Source organism: Physeter macrocephalus, chromosome 2, assembly GCF_002837175.3.
Source record: "Physeter macrocephalus isolate SW-GA chromosome 2, ASM283717v5, whole genome shotgun sequence".
NCBI lineage: Eukaryota > Metazoa > Chordata > Mammalia > Artiodactyla > Physeteridae > Physeter > Physeter macrocephalus.
Genome location: NC_041215.1, coordinates 138,211,504 through 138,229,826, shown reverse-complemented (window position 1 = coordinate 138,229,826; position 18,323 = coordinate 138,211,504). Strand labels below are relative to the sequence as shown.

The window sequence follows — 18,323 nt, the reverse complement described above, 5'->3', positions numbered from 1 at the left end:
GCCGGGCGGGTCCACAGAGCCGTAGCTGGGGTTGGGGCCTGGGCGACATTCTGCCTGGTTCCAAGAACACCATTTCCTTTCACTAGCCTCAGTTTCCCCATCAGTTAACCTGGGCCCCAGGAAGATGCTCTGGTGACCCCAACCCCTGATTGCAACCCAAATCCCTCCACTTTGGCCCGTTTCACATGTGGAGCTGGTCCTCTTCCGGGGACCATCCACCGGCTCCGGGTACCTGGGCCCGGTGCACCGCGAGCTCCCCCTGCAGGCGGGCCGCCCGGGGCGCAGCGCGGCCGCTCCTCCCGCGGGACACGTCTCTCCACGCGCTGCGCCCGCCGCCTCCTCCTTGCGCCGCCGCCGCCGCCGCCACCGGAGCCCGTGGGCCGGTCGCTCCGGCCTGAGGCTGAGCCCCCGGCTCGGCTGATTATTTTTCCCGGAGCTGCGTGTCCACAGTCCTCCCTCTGTCGTAGGGGCGCCCGCAGTGGAGCAGGAAACCCGGGGGAGGCCTTGGGGCTCTGACTCCCTGCGTGCCCCTCCCGCCTCGGTTTCCCCTCTGTCCGCTGGGGATTGGACGCGTCTGGGTGACTCCAGGCCTGACACCTGCCTCCAGCATCTCCCTGGACTTCCTTCACACGGAGGGAGCGATTCCTAAAGGGAAGGCAGGGCCTGCCCCCCGGGGACCCTCACCTGCCGCAGGGACCCCTCGCCTGCGCTCCAGGGGGGCGACCTTCTCCTCTAGCAGCGCCCCCTCTGCGCCAGGCCCTGCCTGTGCCTCCTGCTCTCGTCCAGGGCCTGGTGCCGCGTGTCCAGCTGCTTCTGGGCGGGGGAGGCACAGGCCGTCTGGAAGCACGGCCGGGGCTGTGCTCCAGGTGAGGCTGTGGCACCTGGCGTCTGCCCAGACCACGTGCAGTGGCTGGGAAGTGAAGAAGCAAGAGCAGGTTGAGTGCCGTGTGCACGGATCGGGCACTTTCCGACGTAACCCGGGTGGGGTGGGAGGGGTCCCAGAAGCAGGCCTTGTTGGCCCCGCGGCGTGGGCAAAGGCGGGTTCTCCGCCGGGGTCAGAGTGGCTCAGAAGACACATCCATTTTCCCTGCCCTGCCTCCAGCCCTTGGAAGAAAGACCGCGACAGTCCCCCCAAGTCCTCCCAAGCTCCCGGGGCGGGTGGGGCTCAGCCCCCACGCCCTCCACCTGCAGCCTCCTTCCTCTGTGCCCACCTCGTACCCCTGTGCCTCAGGCCTCCCCACCGCTGCTGCCCGAGCCCGGAGTGCTGCCCGCCGCCTTCCTGGCCTCGCAGCCCGGCCGCCCCCTCCCGCGCCGCGCGGCCCCCTCCCTGTCACCCCTCCTCTCTGAGGCTTCAAGAGGACGGCGCGGCCGGAGCTGGCGCGCGGTGGGGCCTGGGGGTTCTCGGGAGCGCCCGGATGCCGTCCTGCCCGCGAGTGTCTGGTGGGGAGCAGGTGGTGGTGACCTTTGGTACAGAGGACTCCGGAAAATCAGGAGCCGCGTCCGCTCATGGCGGGGGCTGAGCAGGAGGGCGGAGGAAGGCACGTCGGGGGCCCCGGGATTGTCCACACGGAGCCTGCGGCGGCTTGGGCTCAAGGGGCCAAGGAGTGGAAGAACGTGCACCGGAATGGAGAGGTAGCCTGAGGGCTGCGCGGCGGGGGAGGAGCAGGCAGTGGCCCGAGGGCTCCCAGGCTTGGACTGTGCGCGGGGTGTCCGGAGCCCACTTGCTGGGATGGGAAGGCAGGTGGGGGGGCACGCTGAGGGGTCTGCCGGGGGTCACTGCGCCGGGGGCAGTGTCACAGGGCCAAGTGGCTATGGAGGGCCTGGCACTGAAGGCCAGGGAGCGGGGGGAGGAGGGGGAGAGAAGGGGTCCAGGCCAGGTGGACTTCAGAGCAGAGAGAAGAGGAGGTGGCGCCCAGGGAGGACCAGAGAGCTGGCGGAGATCGGAGGGAGAGGTCGGGCCCCTGTGCGGAAAGCTCCAGGGGCTCGGGTGGACCCCAAAAGCACCCTTTGCAGGGACCGAAGTTGCTGGTGACCTCTGTGTCTACGTGTGTCCCGGGCGGCTGTGGTGCTGATGGTCTGGGGAGCGCGGGAGGGACAGCCCTTGCAGAAACCTGGCTGGAGGAGGGGAGACGGGGCCGGCAGGGAGAGGAGGGGGTGGGGGTTGTGGCGGGCAAGAGGTGCTTGTTTGGGAAGAGGGAGACTGGGTCTAGAGGCAGAGTGGGAACGCCTGAAGGCACAGGGACCCCCGAGGACCACCCAGGCTCAGCCCTCGAGTTTCCGGGTCTCGGCCAGCAAACACGCGTCATTCCCAAGGACCCAGCAGTTGTGTCCCGGGAGCCGTGTGTCTAAGGGGGCTCTGCATCCATCTCCCACTCCGTTTTCACTAAATACAAGAGGAGGACTGGCTCAGAGGAGGAGGGGAGCACCCGGGCATCCCCCGTCCCAGGCTGGGTGAGGGCGGGACAGGTGCCGTGACCCCGTAGGAACTTCTTTTGGTCTGTCAGTTTAGAAAGTTAAAGGAAAGGAAGGAGGGCAATGCTTGTACCTAAAATTGAGGTTTCACCCTTCTTTACAATTTTGGAAATGACAGTTTTCTGTTTGTACACATTTTCCAGTAGAAAAGCAGACGTTTCCTTCAAATATGGCTTAAATATTTCATGGTATGTTAAAGAGGCTCCAAACCACTCATGTGGCGCGTTATGCTCCTCTTGTAGTGACTCAATGTTTATGGAATTCAAATGAACCATAATAATTGAACGGGGCACCCTTTACGAACATCTCCCTTTGCCCCACTGAGTCAGTCTCATTGCTGGCTTGCTTTGGGCCTGAGCCCTGATCCTGAATGGGGGGCAGCTGGCCGTGCACGCGTCACCAGCCTGCGCTCCGCACGGGGCTTCAAGGCTTGACCGCCGGCTCCTGCGGTTCCACCCCGGCCTGGGGAAGGAGGCAGGGCTCGGCGCGTGCCCTTGGACCAGCCCCCAGCCTTGGTTTCCCCCTCTGCGGACGGGCATGATGCGCTCTCACAGCGTTTTCGTCGGGAGCAAGAGAAGGACGGGAGAGGAACTGTGTGGACGCCCCTCCCGCCCCCGTATGGGGGCCGCTGTAAAATGGGGGTCTGAAGAGGCTAGAAATGCCTCAGGCACCAGCACAGCAGGCAGAGGTAACGTTCCGCACCCTGCCTGTTGCACAAGAGCAGAGCCTGCTGCCAACCCCAGCGCATCCTTCGGAGTTCAGGTCCTCTGGTGACAACGGATCGATTTGTTCACGGGCTGGCAAGTGTCCAGTGTGGGTGAGCGCTGGGCAGCGGTGCACGGCCACCTGGCCCCGCCCTCTGGCAGCCTCGCGAGCCCTCTGGCCGGTCACGGGACAGAACCAGCGCTGGGAAGTGCTCAAATATAAGGGGACCCAAGCCCCTTACTTTACACAGTGGGCCTCAGTGGCCCAGACAGGAGGCTGGGATCTGGTGCCGGTTAGGGATAGCTGGAAACTTCTGGACTCTGCCCTGTCCTGCTTGCCTCTTTGTCCACCCTTGTGCCAACCCCTGCTGCTTTGACCACGCTGCTGTTACAGTCAGTATTACTATATTATTTCAAAAATTTCCTAGAAAACTCAGACATCTCGTCTTCCCTGTAAACTTTGCAATCAGCTTGTCCAGTTTCCCTCCAAACATACCACAAACAAACAGACAAAACCGAACCAAGAAAGCAAACAGCCGACAACCAAGAAACAACCGACAAACCAGGAACATAAGCAAAGATCCATCCAGAAGCTGATCAAAAGATTATAACTGCCCCAAAGCCAGCCCTCTCTCCAGTAAGATGAGACACAGCAACAAGAAGAGGCACAAACGTTTAGTTATTCTTCTAAATAACCTTTGAATTAAAGAAGAAATAAAAACAGAAACTCCTAGAAAATTGGGAAGAAAGGAAAAGAATCCATATTAAAAACCTTTGCGGGGGCTTCCCTGGTGGCGCAGTGGTTGAGAGTCCGCCTGCCGATGCAGGGGACGCGGGTTCGTGCCCCGGTCCGGGAAGGTCCCGCGTGCCGCGGAGCAACTAAGCCCACGCGCCTAGAGCCCGTGCTCCACAGCAAGAGAAGCCACCGCACCACAACGAAGAATAGCCCCCGCTCGCCACAACTGAAAGCCCACGTGCAGCAATGAAGACCCAACACAGCCATAAATAAATAAACTTATTAAAAAAATTTTCGGTGCCCCCCGCCCCCCCCCACCCCCAGGAGCAATTGGATCTGAATTGCTGGGTGTGGGGAGGGACCCAGGCCTTGGTACCTTTGTTTTTCTTCTTTTCAGAGAAGCCACCACAGTGAGAAGCCCGTGCACCGCAACGAAGAGTAGCCCCTGCTCGCTGCAACGAGAGAAAAGCCCGAGCGCAGAAACGAAGACCCAACGCAGCCAAAAATAAAACAACAACAACAACAACAACAACAAAAAACCTGTGGGGGCACATACCAAACCACAATGAGGGAAAACACAACATTGAACGCTTTTACTATTGAAAGAGTAAGCCCAGACATAAATACATCACTTATGCAATTGAAGAAATCAGAAATATTACAACAAAAAAGAGTATGTTAATAGGGATAAAAGCTGAAACGAATAAACTAGATGAAAAGGAGAAAAGAGATAAAAGTTGATTCTTTGAAAAGACCAATAAAACAGATGAACTGTTGGCAAGTTAAAGAGAGACAAAAATCTCCAACATCAGGGTCAGAAACATCTAATTATAGATATAAATAAGATCTAACTACAGGTGTGAAAATAAAAAATGGCTACCAAATATAAGAGCGAGTTCCTGGCAGCGCATTTAAACATATGAGATGGGTGACTTCCAAATGTCAAAAACTGACCCCAGAAGAGATAGAAAAACTCAAACAGACAGCGAGGGAAAAGCTGGGAGAGGGAATGAAAATGGATTACTTAAGATGACAGGAGGGGCAGAGCATTTGCAGGTAAGTTCAATGTAACCTTTCAAGAAAGCTTAACTCTGAGGCTATTTAGATGATCCCAGGTAGTAGAAAGAGATGGAAAGCTCACCAGTTCCTTTTATGAAGATAAAATACTCTTAACACACAAAAAAATCTGACAAGTATGGCGCCCTAGAGGAACACAGACATTCTTGAGCAAGTATCAGGAATGCACTCCAGCCGCGGCGCGCCCGGGAGGCCGAGCGGCTCCCCGCTTCGCTTCTAGAACCTGGACTGAAGCTGGATTTGGGCCCTGGGGGTGAGCTCTCTGGAGAGGAGGGAAGGGTGTGCGAGGGCGTGTGAGGTGCTGGTGGATGCTGTGAGCCCCTCTGAGCCATCGAGGCTGTGACCTGGCACCGGTCCGAGGACAGCCTCGGGCGGTCTCTCCCAGTGGGCGGGCGCCAGGCCCCCCGCCGCGCCGCGCCTCCCGCTGGCTCCGGCCCCGCCAGCCGCCTGCAGGCCCCCCGGGGGCTGTGTTCGCGCGTGTCCTAACCTTGGGGCTCGGTTCTGCATTGTTGGTCTATTGAATTCCCAGGGTAGCCCTGGAAACAGGGAGGGATTTGCTCTCAAACAAGAATCTTACTGTTTGCATAGCACAGCCTACCATTTAATTAGAAAAATATGTTTTTAATTAACTTTCTCTTGACAAACACATTGGCTTATGTGAAACGAGGGAAAGATCCAGTCCATGAGAGTGAGAGATGTTGTCAAATGCAAGCCTCGCTCTAGCTCACGCTGGCCGCCTGGCAACCTGGCCTGGACGTGGTGCAGGCAGTGGGCAGCAGGCAGTGTGGCCACGTATCCTGAGCCCACAGCCGGCTGGGCACGCTGCAGCCTGGGTTGGCTGTGGGTGGAGAGTGCCCGGGGCCTCCGGTGACTGAGGTGTGTCTGAACCCCCTCCCGGGCGCCCACCGCAATGACCAACGGGTTACAAAAATTGGGAAAGACTTTCCTCAGCTGGAGACCAGGGGCTTTGAGGGTTCCCGAAAGATGGAGAGCATATGGAGGCAACTGGCCTAAAAATAGGATAATTGAGAATTGCCAGAATTCTTAGAAAAATTGGACAAACGATGGATAGATTTTAGCACACACACTTTGCTAAAAACTTGATCAAGCAGAAGAATGAACAGGGGTAGAGAATATGTGAACAACATCCAGCAGAGCCGTCTGCGCCCCGTGTGGAGACCCCACGTGGGAACCTCAGAGGCCGGGACTGGAGGGGGCAGCGGGGCTGTGGAGGGGAGGCCTCCAGGGACGAGGGCCACGGTGGGTGAGGCACCAGGAAGGCCCCCACCCCCCTGGCAGGCGAGTGCCAGGGGGAGGAGCCTGAGGACACCCCCGCAGCTCTGCCCCGAGGTCGGGGCCCTCACCCTCCCTATTCCTGGAACAGAAAAGTTCTTGGGGGGGCTCAGTGCTGTCCTTGCTGTTGCCCCCCACGTCTCCCCTTGGACTCTTCCTCTCTGCCCTTCCTGGGGGCTTGAAACATCTGGCCAGAGATGCGTGAAGGCCCTGATGGGTTCCTCTGCACCCCCAACTGGGAATAAGACCAGACCCCCTTCTCAGAAGGAGGAAAAAGAGTCACCACATGAGTCGCACGCGGTCAACTGTGATTCAGGAGAGCAGTCGGTCCACGGAATCTGATCTGAGGGTCTCGAATCAAAAAGAGAACAGAGTTATTGCAAGAAAGGGGAATCGTGTCAGAAAACAGTAACTGATGTTCTCGAGAAGGTGAGCCCCGTGGGGAGCCAGAGGGCGAACCATCTGCGGTGAGAACACCAGCGCCAGCCCGGGGCCGTGGGGCGGCAGGGAGAGCAGGCAGAGCGGCTAAGCCCACGGAGACCCTAAAAGTCCTCCCAGACTTGGTGGGAGACACGATGAGAAGGTGAAGTTCGAGGTCAGCGAGGAGGGCAGGGCCCAGAGTGCAGGGTGGGCGGCTGAGAGTTGCAGGGAGTGGGGGGAGGGGAAGAGACACTTTCGAAGCGGAAAGGACTCGGATAAACCGAAGGTAGATTTGATCGTGCACGCGGAGCCGGCGGGAAGAACTCGGATAAGCCGAAGGTAGATTTGATCGTGCACGCGGAGCCGGCTCCCCACACGCAGGCCAAACATTTCAAAGATCAACGGGCCCTCTGGCTCCTACTCCGGAAGGAAGAGCTCCAATAACCTAAAACACCCTCACATTTCTTGACACCATGTGACACTGAGGTCAGAGGGCAAACAACGCGCCTGAAATCTAAGGAACAACAGGCCCCGCTCAGAAGAGGTGGGAGGTGAGCCTGACTCAGGGGGCCATCTGTGCTCATGAAGAGCTCAGCTGACGTGTTCAGCAGAGCCCAACTGTGAAGGGCAGCGTTCTGAGATGGCCCGTGACCTTCGGCCGGTGTTGTCCCACGAGCACGTGAGGTCACTGGCGAAGGGATTTGCAGCTCCGAGTTCACCCGAGGGGAGAGTACGCAGGTGGGTGGGCCTGGTCCATTACAGGGCCAGAGGCCGGGGGGCCGGCAAGCGGGGGGCGGGCAGCCTATGAGAAGGCGTCCAGAAGACAGCTGGGAAAGGGGACCTAGTCCCGCGGCTGCGAGGGGACGCTTCCCGGAGCCTCAGGAGGGTGGACCCAGCCTCCCAAGTGTGGGAGCCCGGAGGGAGCCCAGCCCCGCAGGCAGGCAGGCAGGCCGGCCAGCGGGACTTCTGGCCAAGGACAGGGGCTCACACGTGGAGTGAAGTCAGCCGTCCGTGGTGACTCGCAGCTGGGCCGTCAGAAAGGAGGATGCCGGCGGGGGCTGCTGGGAGCATAAAGCCCCCGTCTCGGCAGATGCGGGCGGGGGGGGGTGGGGTTCAGACTCAGGGGCCAGCTCTTCAGGGACCCCGCCTGGGCGCTGAGGAGAAAGAAGGGGGTGGGGCATGTCTGGAGGAGGGGAGCCCTCAGAGCAGAGCAGAGCCAGGGCACAGGTGCAGAACCCCTGCTGCTGGGGGTGGCCGTGGGAGGTCCCTGAGCTCAGGTGACACACACATTCTCTTCACACTTAACACCGAATATTAGGGGAAAACGCTTAAATTGTTGTAACACTCCCCCTCCCCCGAGCGAGCTGTGACCAAGAGACGGGACACCAGGATGCAGACACTGGAGGGAAGGGGCGGGCAGATGACCCCACAGAGAGAGGACAAAAAGGAAGTCGTGAGGAGTCGTTAAAGGGGCAGGTGTCTCCTCAGCGATGGAAGAAAAGCAGAGCATAAGTTATCACAAAACTTGTAAGTGGGGCAAATTCTCCTGCGAAAGGGAAAGACTCTAAGGTAGGATTGTAACCAAAGCCAGGCTGATGAAACGATGGCCGAAAACCTACAGAGCGAAGTGCAGAGGCCAGGGTCAGGAGATGGTGGGGACACTGCCAGCGTCGGGCAGAGTAGAATTCAAGACAAATAGCATGGAGCAGGGCACAGAGGCCTCCAGACCAGTAAGCAAACGTTAGAGACTGCGTGTCAGAGAGATCTAGAAATTACAGACCCTTAGAGATAAAAGGAGACACTGCCCCGAAAAATGGTCTTGGGAAAATTCCACACATGATTCTTAGCTTCGCTAAATCCAGGAGACAGAATCAAGGTGGAATAGTTGAATGATGTAAAGGTTGGTTTAATAGGTATACTTCAAAACGTGTAACCTGCAAACCGGAAACACTGTTTTCAAATGCGCACGGAACAAATACATGTGGACATACGTGTAAAATGGAACACAGTCTGGCCCCGCCTCCCCTGCTTCCTCGGACCCCACACTTCCTGGGCATCTCCCAAGCCCCCAGCCAGGCACCTGGGCCCTGGGACTGAGCCCTCCGAGCCTCTCCCAGCAGCTGCAGCCCCTGGGGCCTTTGAAACAGAACTCCGCTCTCAGCTCACAAATGTTTTCCAGGCTGAGCTCCTTCTCTGCTCTCTGCCTATCGCCTGCAGGAGGCCCCTCCTCAGAGGCTCCTGGCCTAGTGGGCACCTGGGACCCAGGCCCCGGTCACCAGGCTCCAGGCCGAGCCCCGCACGGAGCGAGTCAGCGCAGGCTTGGCGTCCGCACCTGCCCTCTGAGGGGCGGCCTGCCTGCCGGCTGCCCCTGGGGCCCTACGGGCCTCGCCCGGCCCACTGCCGTGCCAGCTTGCACGGCCATCTCTCCAGGTCCCTCCTCGCCAGGCACTGGGAGGGGGTGGCCTGGACCCGAGCCCGTGTCCTCCTCAGCCCCTCCACTCTGCTGTCTCCGCCGGCCTCGTCTTTTCAGCATGGGGCCGGGGGGCCCGATTCCCTGACACCTGGGGGTGGCCGCCTCTGGGGCCCGTCCCCCGAGCCAGATGCGCTGTTCTTGGCGCTCTGAGGTCCTCAAGGAGCCGCAGCGGCCCAGACCCGGCTGAGCCCTGGCCCTGTGCTGCCGAGGGATCTTAGCACAGCCCGGGGTTCCTTGGACTTGTGGGCCTGGGCGGGGTGCAGTGAGGGGGGTCCGGGCCAGCCCCCGTCGGCCCGGGCCCAGATCCTCACCTGAAAACTTCACCCCGGTGGCCGCCTTCACACCCCAAAGGCCAGCACGTGGCATATTTACCCAAGTCCACCCTGTGCAACCTCCTTCCATGTCTGAGTGTCATAGAAGAGAATGCGGTCCCGCGGCGGCATAAATATGACCCCACGCATCTGGAGAGCTCCAAGCTAGGCCACTGCCACCCTATGCCTGCCGCCAAAAGCACAGACCTGGGAGGCCGGGGGTCTGCCCCCGACTCGGCCCCTCGCCGACTGTGCCACCGGGGCCAAGTCGCTCCCTGCTCAGGACTCAGTGTCTGCAAATCTGTGAAATAAGGGCTGGGACCACTGCAAAGACGGCTCCGCCAGGGTGGCCCTGACGAGCTCTGTGGGGGCGCGATGCCCGGGGGTCGCCTGCCCCAGCCCAGCGCAGCCAGTGCCACTGCCCACGGGGACCTGGAACCCGCCGTCCCCCAGAAGCCCTCCTCCCCACCCCGCCCCCTGCCCCGGGGTGTGAGGTGCCCCCACCTGGAGCCTCCGCTCCTCCGCGCCTGCCAGGTGCTCCAGCCTCGGGGGCGCCTCCTCCTGCAGGGCCCGCGCGGCCTGTGAGCTGCTCAGCTCACGCTCCGCCTGGCGCCGGCCTGTGGGGCAAGCAGGGCAGCTCACCTGGCTCCCAAGGTCGGTGGGGCTGCCTCCCGGGGAGGGCCCCTCCCATTGCACAGGCTGGGAAACTGAGGCCTGGTGAGTTTAAGTGACCGGCACCTAGATGGTAGGGGCTGGGGGGCCCCCTCCGAAAATTCCCTGCCCTTCCCGCCCTGCCTCAAAGTCAAGGTCCCCGGGGGCAGGTGTGGGGGGCCAGCTCCCTCTCTGCCTGGACTCCAGGCCCCTCCCGGCCGTGCTTCTCTCGTGCTGGCTTTGCTCCCGGACATCCCTCCCCTGGACTCCGTGCCAGGCCCGGGCCTGCCTCCTGGGCAGAGCCAGGAGTGGGGGAAGGGGGACAGAAAGGAGGTGGGGTGACCAGCGGGGCAGGGGGCCTCCCTCTGAGGAGCTGACGTGGGCCGAGGGCCCGGTGGGGGAAGAGGGCTCCGGGCGGCAGGCACGGCCAGTGCAGATGCCCAGAGGTGGGACTGCAGGAGGCCGGCGTGGCGGAGGAGCTGGGGGCCAGGCCGGGGCGGGCCTTGGAGGCCTCTGGACTTCCCTGCCTTGTGACGGGGAAGCCACGGCTGAGAAAGACCCCCCCGCTGCCAGGTGCCGGGGCACCTCGGGGTGGGGGGCGCGCTGGTTCCGGGCTCTGGCCCCGTGGCCCGCGCCCGAGCAGCTCCCGGGACGGACCCTCGCGGTGCCAGGAGGTGGGCTCTGGGGGCCCTTGCAGCGGTGCCCAGGGCGGGGTGGGGAGGGCGCCCACCTTGCTCTGCCTTGGCCAGCGCTCTCCGCAGCTCCCCCGCGCGGCTCTGGGCTCGGGCGCGCTCCCTCTCGGCCTCGCTCAGCCGGCTGCTAAGGCTCCCCACCTGGCAGCGCCAGGCATCCTGGGCGGGAGAACCAAGGTCAGGGGGCAGCTGGTGGGCGTGGGCGGGTGGAGGGCCAAGTACCCGGCTAGAGGGTCGGGTGGGGCTGCTCGGGCGGGACAGGGCGGCGGGCGGCTGGGCTGGCCTGCGGGTGCGGGGAGGGGGTCACCGAGGGCCGGAGTGGCGGCTGGGCTCCCGTGTCCAGCTGTGCGGGACGGACACAGAGCAGGGCAGCAGGGCCTGCAGGGGCACAGGAGCCGGCCCGTAGGTGGGGTCAGGGTGACCTGCAGGGACGGCCCCCCGCCGGGATCTGGGCCTGTGTGGGGCTGGAGCCCATCCCCGGGGCTGGCACTGGTCGGGCGGGGCGCGGGGGGGCGGTGGAGGGGGAACAGGTGTCCGTGGAGGACCCCGGGCCAGGGCCCGGTCACTGTCAGCCTGTCTTTTCCCACCCTCGCCCCCTCGAGTCAGGCGAACCTGGCGGGGGCAGCTCGCGGGCTGCCCTGCGGGGTCCCCGGGGCAGCAGGGTGGGGCACTCTAGGGGCACCTGGCCAGCCCCGGGTTGGTTCTCCAGGGGACGGGCACTGCCGCCTGGTCTGAGGACGGAAGGCAGCCCTGGACAATGGGGCAACTGGGTTTCGAGGGAGGCTGGTATTTATTGGTATTTATCCCTCGGGGCCCTGCCAGGGTCTCAGTGGATCCAGGACGGACAGACAGAAGGACAGCAGACCGAGCGAGCGGCTCCTCGCCGCCTCCCGGAGCCTCCAGGACGGGGCCTCCCCGCCCCCCTTACCCGCTCCCTCAGGGCATCCCGCAGCTTCTGCGCCGAGCCCCTCAGGGCGTCCCTCACCGAGGCCACGGCCCCCTCTGTGCTGCGGTCTCCCGGGGCCGGCGAGGGCCGTCGGAGCGGCGAGCGGGACCGGCCGGGGGCGCTGGCACTCTGCCGCCCGGGGCAGCCCGGGGGGCCCCCTGAGCCTGCAGGACAGTGGCGACCGAGAGAGCGTGTGGCGGGGATATGCGGCGACAGACACGCAGGTGCCCTGTCCCCCTCTCTGCCGTCCCGGCCATGGCGAGCTTGGGGAGAGGCACAGGGCTCAGGCCCCCGCTTCCCTCCTGCTGGCTCTGTTCCCAGACATCCCTCCTTTGGGTTCCGGACCCTAACCCGAGGGTCATGGGCCCTAGGGAGGGGCGGGGACGCCCCAGGAGGGTGACACAGCTGGGACAGGAGCCTGCCTGAAGCCACGGAGGACACTGACCTTTGGTGGGGGAGCCGGGCCGCTCGGGGGAGGCCACGGGGCTCTGTCCCCGGAGCCCCGGGCCCAGGCGGAGCGTGGACCACAGCCGGCCCAGCTGGGCCTCCACCTCCCGCCTGGCGCCCTCGGCCCGGGCCAGCTCCCGCTCCAGACTGCCGACCCGGTGGCAGGCCCTGTCCAGGCGAGCCTGGAGGCCGGCGGCCGTGCCGCTGGCCTGCTGCAGTTTCCTGGTGACGCCGTACAGCTCGGCCCGGAGGCTCCGCTCGGCGCCCCGGCTCTCGCGGAGGCGCTCCTCCAGCTGCTCCTCCCGGGCCTCGGCCCTGCCTTCCACCTCCGCCAGCGTCTGCCGCAGCCTCAGCACCTGTGCGACGGACTCAGGGGCTCCAGACCCACCTGCCCTCTGAAGACTCCCCAGCCCTCTTGGCCTTACCCCCTCCTCGGCATGTCACAGCTAGGGGGCCCTGGCCCTGCTTCCCACCCCCTGTCTGACTATGGGGACACCTGAGCCCAGGTGGGGAGGGCCACCCCAGAACCATGGAGCAGGTCCTGGCAGGCAGCAGAGCCCACTGGCAGCCACACAACCCTGGCCAGACGGGGCGATGGCCCCAGGCTGTCCCCTCCTTGGCGTGCGTGGGGCAAGCCCCAGGCAGACCCTGCTCGCGGCCTGACTTGTGCCCCCATGCCCAGGGATGGTCCCTCCGTGTACTCAGGCAAGGTGCCCTCTGAATACTCATGAGTGAATGGGGGATAAACGGAGACGCCACAGCCCCTCAGGAAGCACCCAGGCTGGGCTGGAGACAGCCAGTCCCCCAGCTTGAGGCCCCGCGCCTGCCGGACGGGAAGCCCTGGGTGCTGCTGGGCTCCTACCTCCCTCTGGCAGCCCTCCCTGGCCGCCTGTGCCTCGGCCGCCAGCCTCTGCAGCTCCAGCGCCTCCTGCCGGCTCTGCTGCTGGTGCTCTGCGCCCTGTGCGCCCCGGACCTGCAGCCGGCACAGCTCGTGGCTCTTCCTCTGGTTCTCGGCCTCCAGCGACATCACCTGGGTGTGTGGGGCCTACACTGCTGGGGTCGCCTGGGCCTCCGTGCCAGGAGGGAGCCTCCCTCCCGGGCAGCAGACTGCACTCTGGGAGGCTAAGGCCAAGTCCTCTTCCAGCCCGGGGTCTGGTGCCGTGCCCCCCGCAAGACCAGGCCCTTGGAGCTGACTCTCTCGGCCACTCCACACCCTCTCCCGGTGTCTCGTCTCTGGGGCCAGGACACTCTGTGGAGCCCAGAGACGTCAAAAATGCTGGTGCAGAGGCCACTCGAGCGAGGAAGGGTGCCTGTGCCTGTCCCTACAGTAGACAGTTCACCGACCAATTTGTCTGCAGAAGTCTGGCAAAACCGGGTGTGTACACTTTGAAGGGCGGTCTAGGGCCCTCCTGGGTGGGCTTGAGACCAAGGTGGTCAAGTGGCCGTGACCTCGGATGCCAAGGCTAAAGGACGAAGCAGTACCCATCTGTTCACCCTGCGCCCTGAGGCGGCCGTGACGGGAAGAACCCAGGCCACTCGGGGCCACGGGAGCTGCCCACCCCGTCCCCCCGACAGCCAGCACCAGCCACCGGACGCCTGAGAAGACGCGCTGGGAGAGCCCCACCATCGGTCCCTCTGTGGAGTGGAGTCTCCTCGGCGTGCACCTCGTGGGGCAGAGCCAAGCCGTCCCCTCCGCGTGGCGCCCTGGCTGAACTCCTGGCCCTCAGTCCATGGGCGTCCGAATGATTGCTTTAAGCCAGTAGGTTAGGGGCTTATCCTGTGCCCCACAGGCAGACCCAGCCCCGACCCCTTGAGTCTGAGCAGGGCCCTTCTGCTGTGGCTGCAAGTCTGGGGCCGGGGGAGACGCTCCCGGAGGGGTGTGGGCTCCAGGGCGGCCCCCACCTGTCTGCGCAGCTCCTGGAGCTGCCGGCGGGCGCCTGCCCGTGCCCGCTCCGTGTCCTGCAGAAGGGCCCGCAGCTTGCCGGCCTCCTTCTGAGCCGCTGCCCGGGCCTCCTCCAGGACCAGCACCATCTGCGCCTTCTCGTCCCTGGAACGCTGAAAGCTGAGCAGAGGGTCACAGCCTTGGGCCGGGGAGCTCCCCGGGGGCCGCGGCATCCCCCGAGGGGACGGTCCTGGCCACCCGGCAGGCCGCCCGCCTCACTCCAGCCAGACACTCCCCACATCGGATTCGAGGGTCCCGAAGCCCAGCCTGCTGGGGCTCGCCTCTGTCTGGGCCCGACTGCCCAGCTGGCCGGGCCCCTCGCCGTGTCTCAGGCCCTCCCCCCACTCCCCTCCCTCCAGCCACGCTCCCAGAGACCCAGCGTCCCGCATCCGCCGGCACCTCTGCGGCTCCCCCGGCAGGGCCGCGGCTCCCCCGGCAGGGCCGCGGCTCCGGCCAGGCTGCCCTGCCTCTGGTAGGCGTCCCGGAGCCACTGACCGGGCCCTTGGCCTCCCTCCGCTCCCCAGCCCTGGGCCGTCTCCTTCTGGCCACCTGGGGCCCGTCTTGCCTGCTGAACGGAACTTCCTGAGGGCGAGGACAGGCCCGCCAGCGACCCAGCCTCTGCCTCCTGGGCCGGCACCGTAGACCCTTTGGATGGGCAGCTGGCGCCCTGGGTCCGCTTGGTGTGTCCACGTCACCATCATCTGGCCCAGCTCAATGGGCCCAGGGCTGCTCTGTGGGGCGGCCGCCCTACCTGGCCTTCTCCTGCTCGACTCTGCGGATGGCGGCCCGCAGCTCGGTGTTGGAATCCCGCAGCATGGCCTTCTCTCGGGCCTCATCCTCCAGCGCCCGGCGGGCGTCCCGGGCCTCCCTGTGCAGGGTCTCCCGGCTCTCCTCGCTGCCCTGCAGCTCCCGGCGCAGGGCGGCCAGCCCCTCCTGGGCCTCGTCCAGCTGTGCCCGCAGCCTCTCGGCCTGGGGAGCAGTGTGTGTCTCTAGGGGCCAGCTGGGGGCCACAGGCCAGGGGCAGCTGTGGCCTCTGGCTCTGCTCTGGCAGCGCCAGTGCCCCCCCGACCCCCGGCCCCGGGTCGTCAAGTGCTCGAAGGAGAAGCAGGCAGCCTGGCTTTGCCCACGCCGCTGAGGCTGCAGGACGGCTCACGGGGGCCCATCCCGGAGCCCTGGCAGGAGACACCCTGCGCTCCCTCCCTGGACCCTGGGGCCTGTGTGGAACACAGCTCCGCCCACACTTCTGCACTGTCCCCATCTGTGTCCCTCGGGCCGGCTCCTCCCTTTCAGTAAGGGTGTGGCCCCCCCGGGCCACCGCCCGCCCTGGTGGGGAGAGCAGCCTCGGCAGCCCAGGCTCCTGAGCCCTGCACGCCGCCGTGGGCACGTCCGCTGCCTCGGGCCTCGGCTCCCTCTCGGTGAGGGAGGGAGCGGGGAGGCCAGGTCTCTGGGCAACGGCGCCCTCGGAGTCCTCTGGCCACAGCAGGGCCGCTCGGGCCGGGCTGTCGCTGTCACAGGAGCATGGTTCAAGGTGCCCGCCACAGAATCGAGGGCCTCCTAAACCCCAGGGGTGAGGGCAGCAGAGGCCCCGGGGTGGGAAGGCCGCGGAGCCAGTGGGGACCTCAGGGCCCAGCAGCCCGGACCCTGGCCTCAGGCCACTCCGCACCTCTGTGAGCTGACCCGAGGAGGGGAAGAGGCTGCAGGTGTGTCCTCATCCCCTGCCGGACCGGCTCTGGGCCCAGGGGGGACTCCCACCGTGCTGGAGCCGGGACCTGTGTCACCCCTTCTCCGGGGCCCTCCTCACCCCCTGGCTGCCAGACAGGGCCTGCGGGCTCCGTGGTTTTGTGGGGTTGAGAGCCGAGCCGAAGCGTCGGTGGCGGTCAGGGTTCCTCATCGTCCTGGGACACGAGCTGCCTCAGGGCCCCCGGGGCTCACCCTCTGGTGGGAGGTGCTGGAGGGAGTGCCGACCCCGGGAAGGGGCAGCCCAGCCCGACGCGCGGGCTCTGGGGCTCGGCCGGGATCCCTGGTCTCCCCACCGACCACCACCGGCGCACTCTGGAGAAGGCGTGCCCCAGAGGAGGAGGTGGAGGAAGCCGGCGGGGGAAGCCACAAAAACGGAGCCATGTGCAGGCGCTGGCTTGCCAGAGCGAGCCCCACTTTGCTGGCTGTTTCAGCGGGACACTGTCCAGGCCCCTGGCCGGCCCGGCTCCTGCGTCCGCCGGCTGTTATTGTTGTTCTGTTTTTGGGAAGGGCCCCCCTCCGCTCCCCTCCCGCCCCCCACATGTGGGAGCCACAACTGTGCAGAGCATTTTCCGCCGAGCTCAGCAGAAATCCACCCCGAAGGTCAAGGACCAGCAAAAGGGCCTATCCATCATAAAAGAAGCTGTTTTCATTTCCCAGGGCCGAGCAGATGAAAACAAGCACAACAAACGCGGGGGAGCCCCCCCGCCCCGCCCCCCGCCTCGTGAGAACAACCATCCCTTTTACAGGAATTTTACAGCCAAATCTCTTAATGTGATTATAATAATTATTTCTTTACTAGAAATTGTATAAACAGACTCTTTTGAAATCTCCTGCAGGGAGGTGACCCGAGGGCTCTGCACGGAGGAGGGAAAGCAGGGGAGGGGCTGCTGAGGGGCCCTGGCCTGTGTGTGCGTGTTCACGTGTGTGCATGCAAGTGCAAGCACACACGTGTGTACGCACACAGCATGCGTGAGTGTGTGGTGTGTGCGCCTGCACACATCTATGTGCAGACGTGTGTGCCCACATGTCCGTTCACACGCGTGTGTGATGCTCACACACGTGAGGACTCTCGGAGTCGCGCGTGCTGCTTGTTGCACATACGTGGTGCCCATATGTGTTTGCATGTGTGAGTGCTGTGTCCACGCATGAGTGCATGTGTGTGCACGTGTGTGCATGGGGGGTGGTCTCCATGTGCACAGGCGGTGTACGCATTGCGTGTGACACGCACACACACACACACGCACGCACGTGCGTGTGGACCTCAGGCACGGCTGTGAGAGGCCTGGACGTTCCTCCAGTTTAAAGGCTGTGAAAGTGCTATGGTTTCCATGGCGACTCTGGGCCAGCCTGGCGCCTGGGAGGGTCCTCTGGGCTCCCTCTCTCTGCCATTGTTCCCCCTTTGCCCCCCTCACCCGCCTCAGCCTCCCCATCACCCCGTCCCCATTCTGGGGCCCCTCTCCTTTCTGGGGGCGGCCGATCGGGGAACCTGAACTTCCCACGAGGCCTTGCTTTCTCCCTTCACCCACCAGCACAACGTGCACACCCCCCCCCCCCGTCCCCGGCTCCTCCCCCGGCCGCCCCCAGTTTTAAAATCTCATTCTGCTTCCCCGTGTGGTCGCTGACCGGGCCTGACTTCGAAATCTGTTGAAAGGAGACCTTCTCTTTGGAGGCCAAAGTAAACAGGCTGTCATGTTCAATCACGCTCTCGTCCTCTCCCGGCCCTCTCCCCGCTCTGCTGGCCGCTCCCCCGCCCGCTGGCAGCCTTGGCGCCCGGCCCGGGGAGTGCATGAGGTCGCCGGGCCGGGCCCTCCCCCCGCCCCCTCCCCGCGTCCCCGTCCTGTCAAATGCCCTTCAGGAACACCTCCCCAGCCCGCCTGCCGAGCGCCGCTCGCCCGGGCCCAGCCTGGCCCCCACCCCGGGAGCCCTCGCAAGGCTCCGGGGGCCCTGCACCAGCCTCTGGGCCCCGGCGGGGCCCGCGCGTGGCTGCCCGGGACGCCCCACTCACTCCGCGTGTCTCCCCTCGCCCCGCCAGGGCCTGGCCCGCGGCGTCCAGGCCGCGCGCTGTGTGCGGGCCGCACCCGTGCAGCAGCATCTCGCCCGGGCTCGCCCCACGGCTTGTTGGGAGGTGGGTCCCCTCCTTGCCCTCAGGTCACGCCTGCCTCGCGGGGGCCCCCCTTCCCGCCCTGCCTCACCTCTCTCCTGGCGCTGCTCCGCTGGGCCGCCATCTCCCGGAGCCTCTCGCCCAGGGCCCTGGCCTCCCTGTGACGGGCCGAGACGGCGTCCTCAAAGTGGGCCTGCAGGGCCTTCAGGTCTGCGGTCGTGGCGCTGACGGTGGCCTGGGGGGAGCGGCAAGGCGGCTGCAGCGTCGGGCGCGCCCGGCGGGAGGCTCAGGCCCCCACGGGCAGCCACTCGCTGCCCC

The 18,323-nt window shown here is 64.6% G+C and overlaps 1 protein-coding gene across 1 annotated transcript in view; it reads right to left on the bottom strand.

Annotated features, from left to right (window-relative positions):
* The window catches only part of CROCC2 (ciliary rootlet coiled-coil, rootletin family member 2), a 58,878-nt gene that overhangs the window by 5,278 nt on the left and 35,277 nt on the right, over positions 1 to 18,323 (bottom strand). The window contains 12 exon segments of the mRNA XM_028497199.1: positions 233 to 417; positions 685 to 741; positions 744 to 813; positions 9,991 to 10,103; positions 10,868 to 10,988; positions 11,758 to 11,939; positions 12,221 to 12,578; positions 13,085 to 13,165; positions 13,196 to 13,252; positions 14,125 to 14,284; positions 14,916 to 15,133; positions 18,097 to 18,240. Coding sequence (XP_028353000.1) covers positions 233 to 417; positions 685 to 741; positions 744 to 813; positions 9,991 to 10,103; positions 10,868 to 10,988; positions 11,758 to 11,939; positions 12,221 to 12,578; positions 13,085 to 13,165; positions 13,196 to 13,252; positions 14,125 to 14,284; positions 14,916 to 15,133; positions 18,097 to 18,240 — 1,746 coding nt within the window.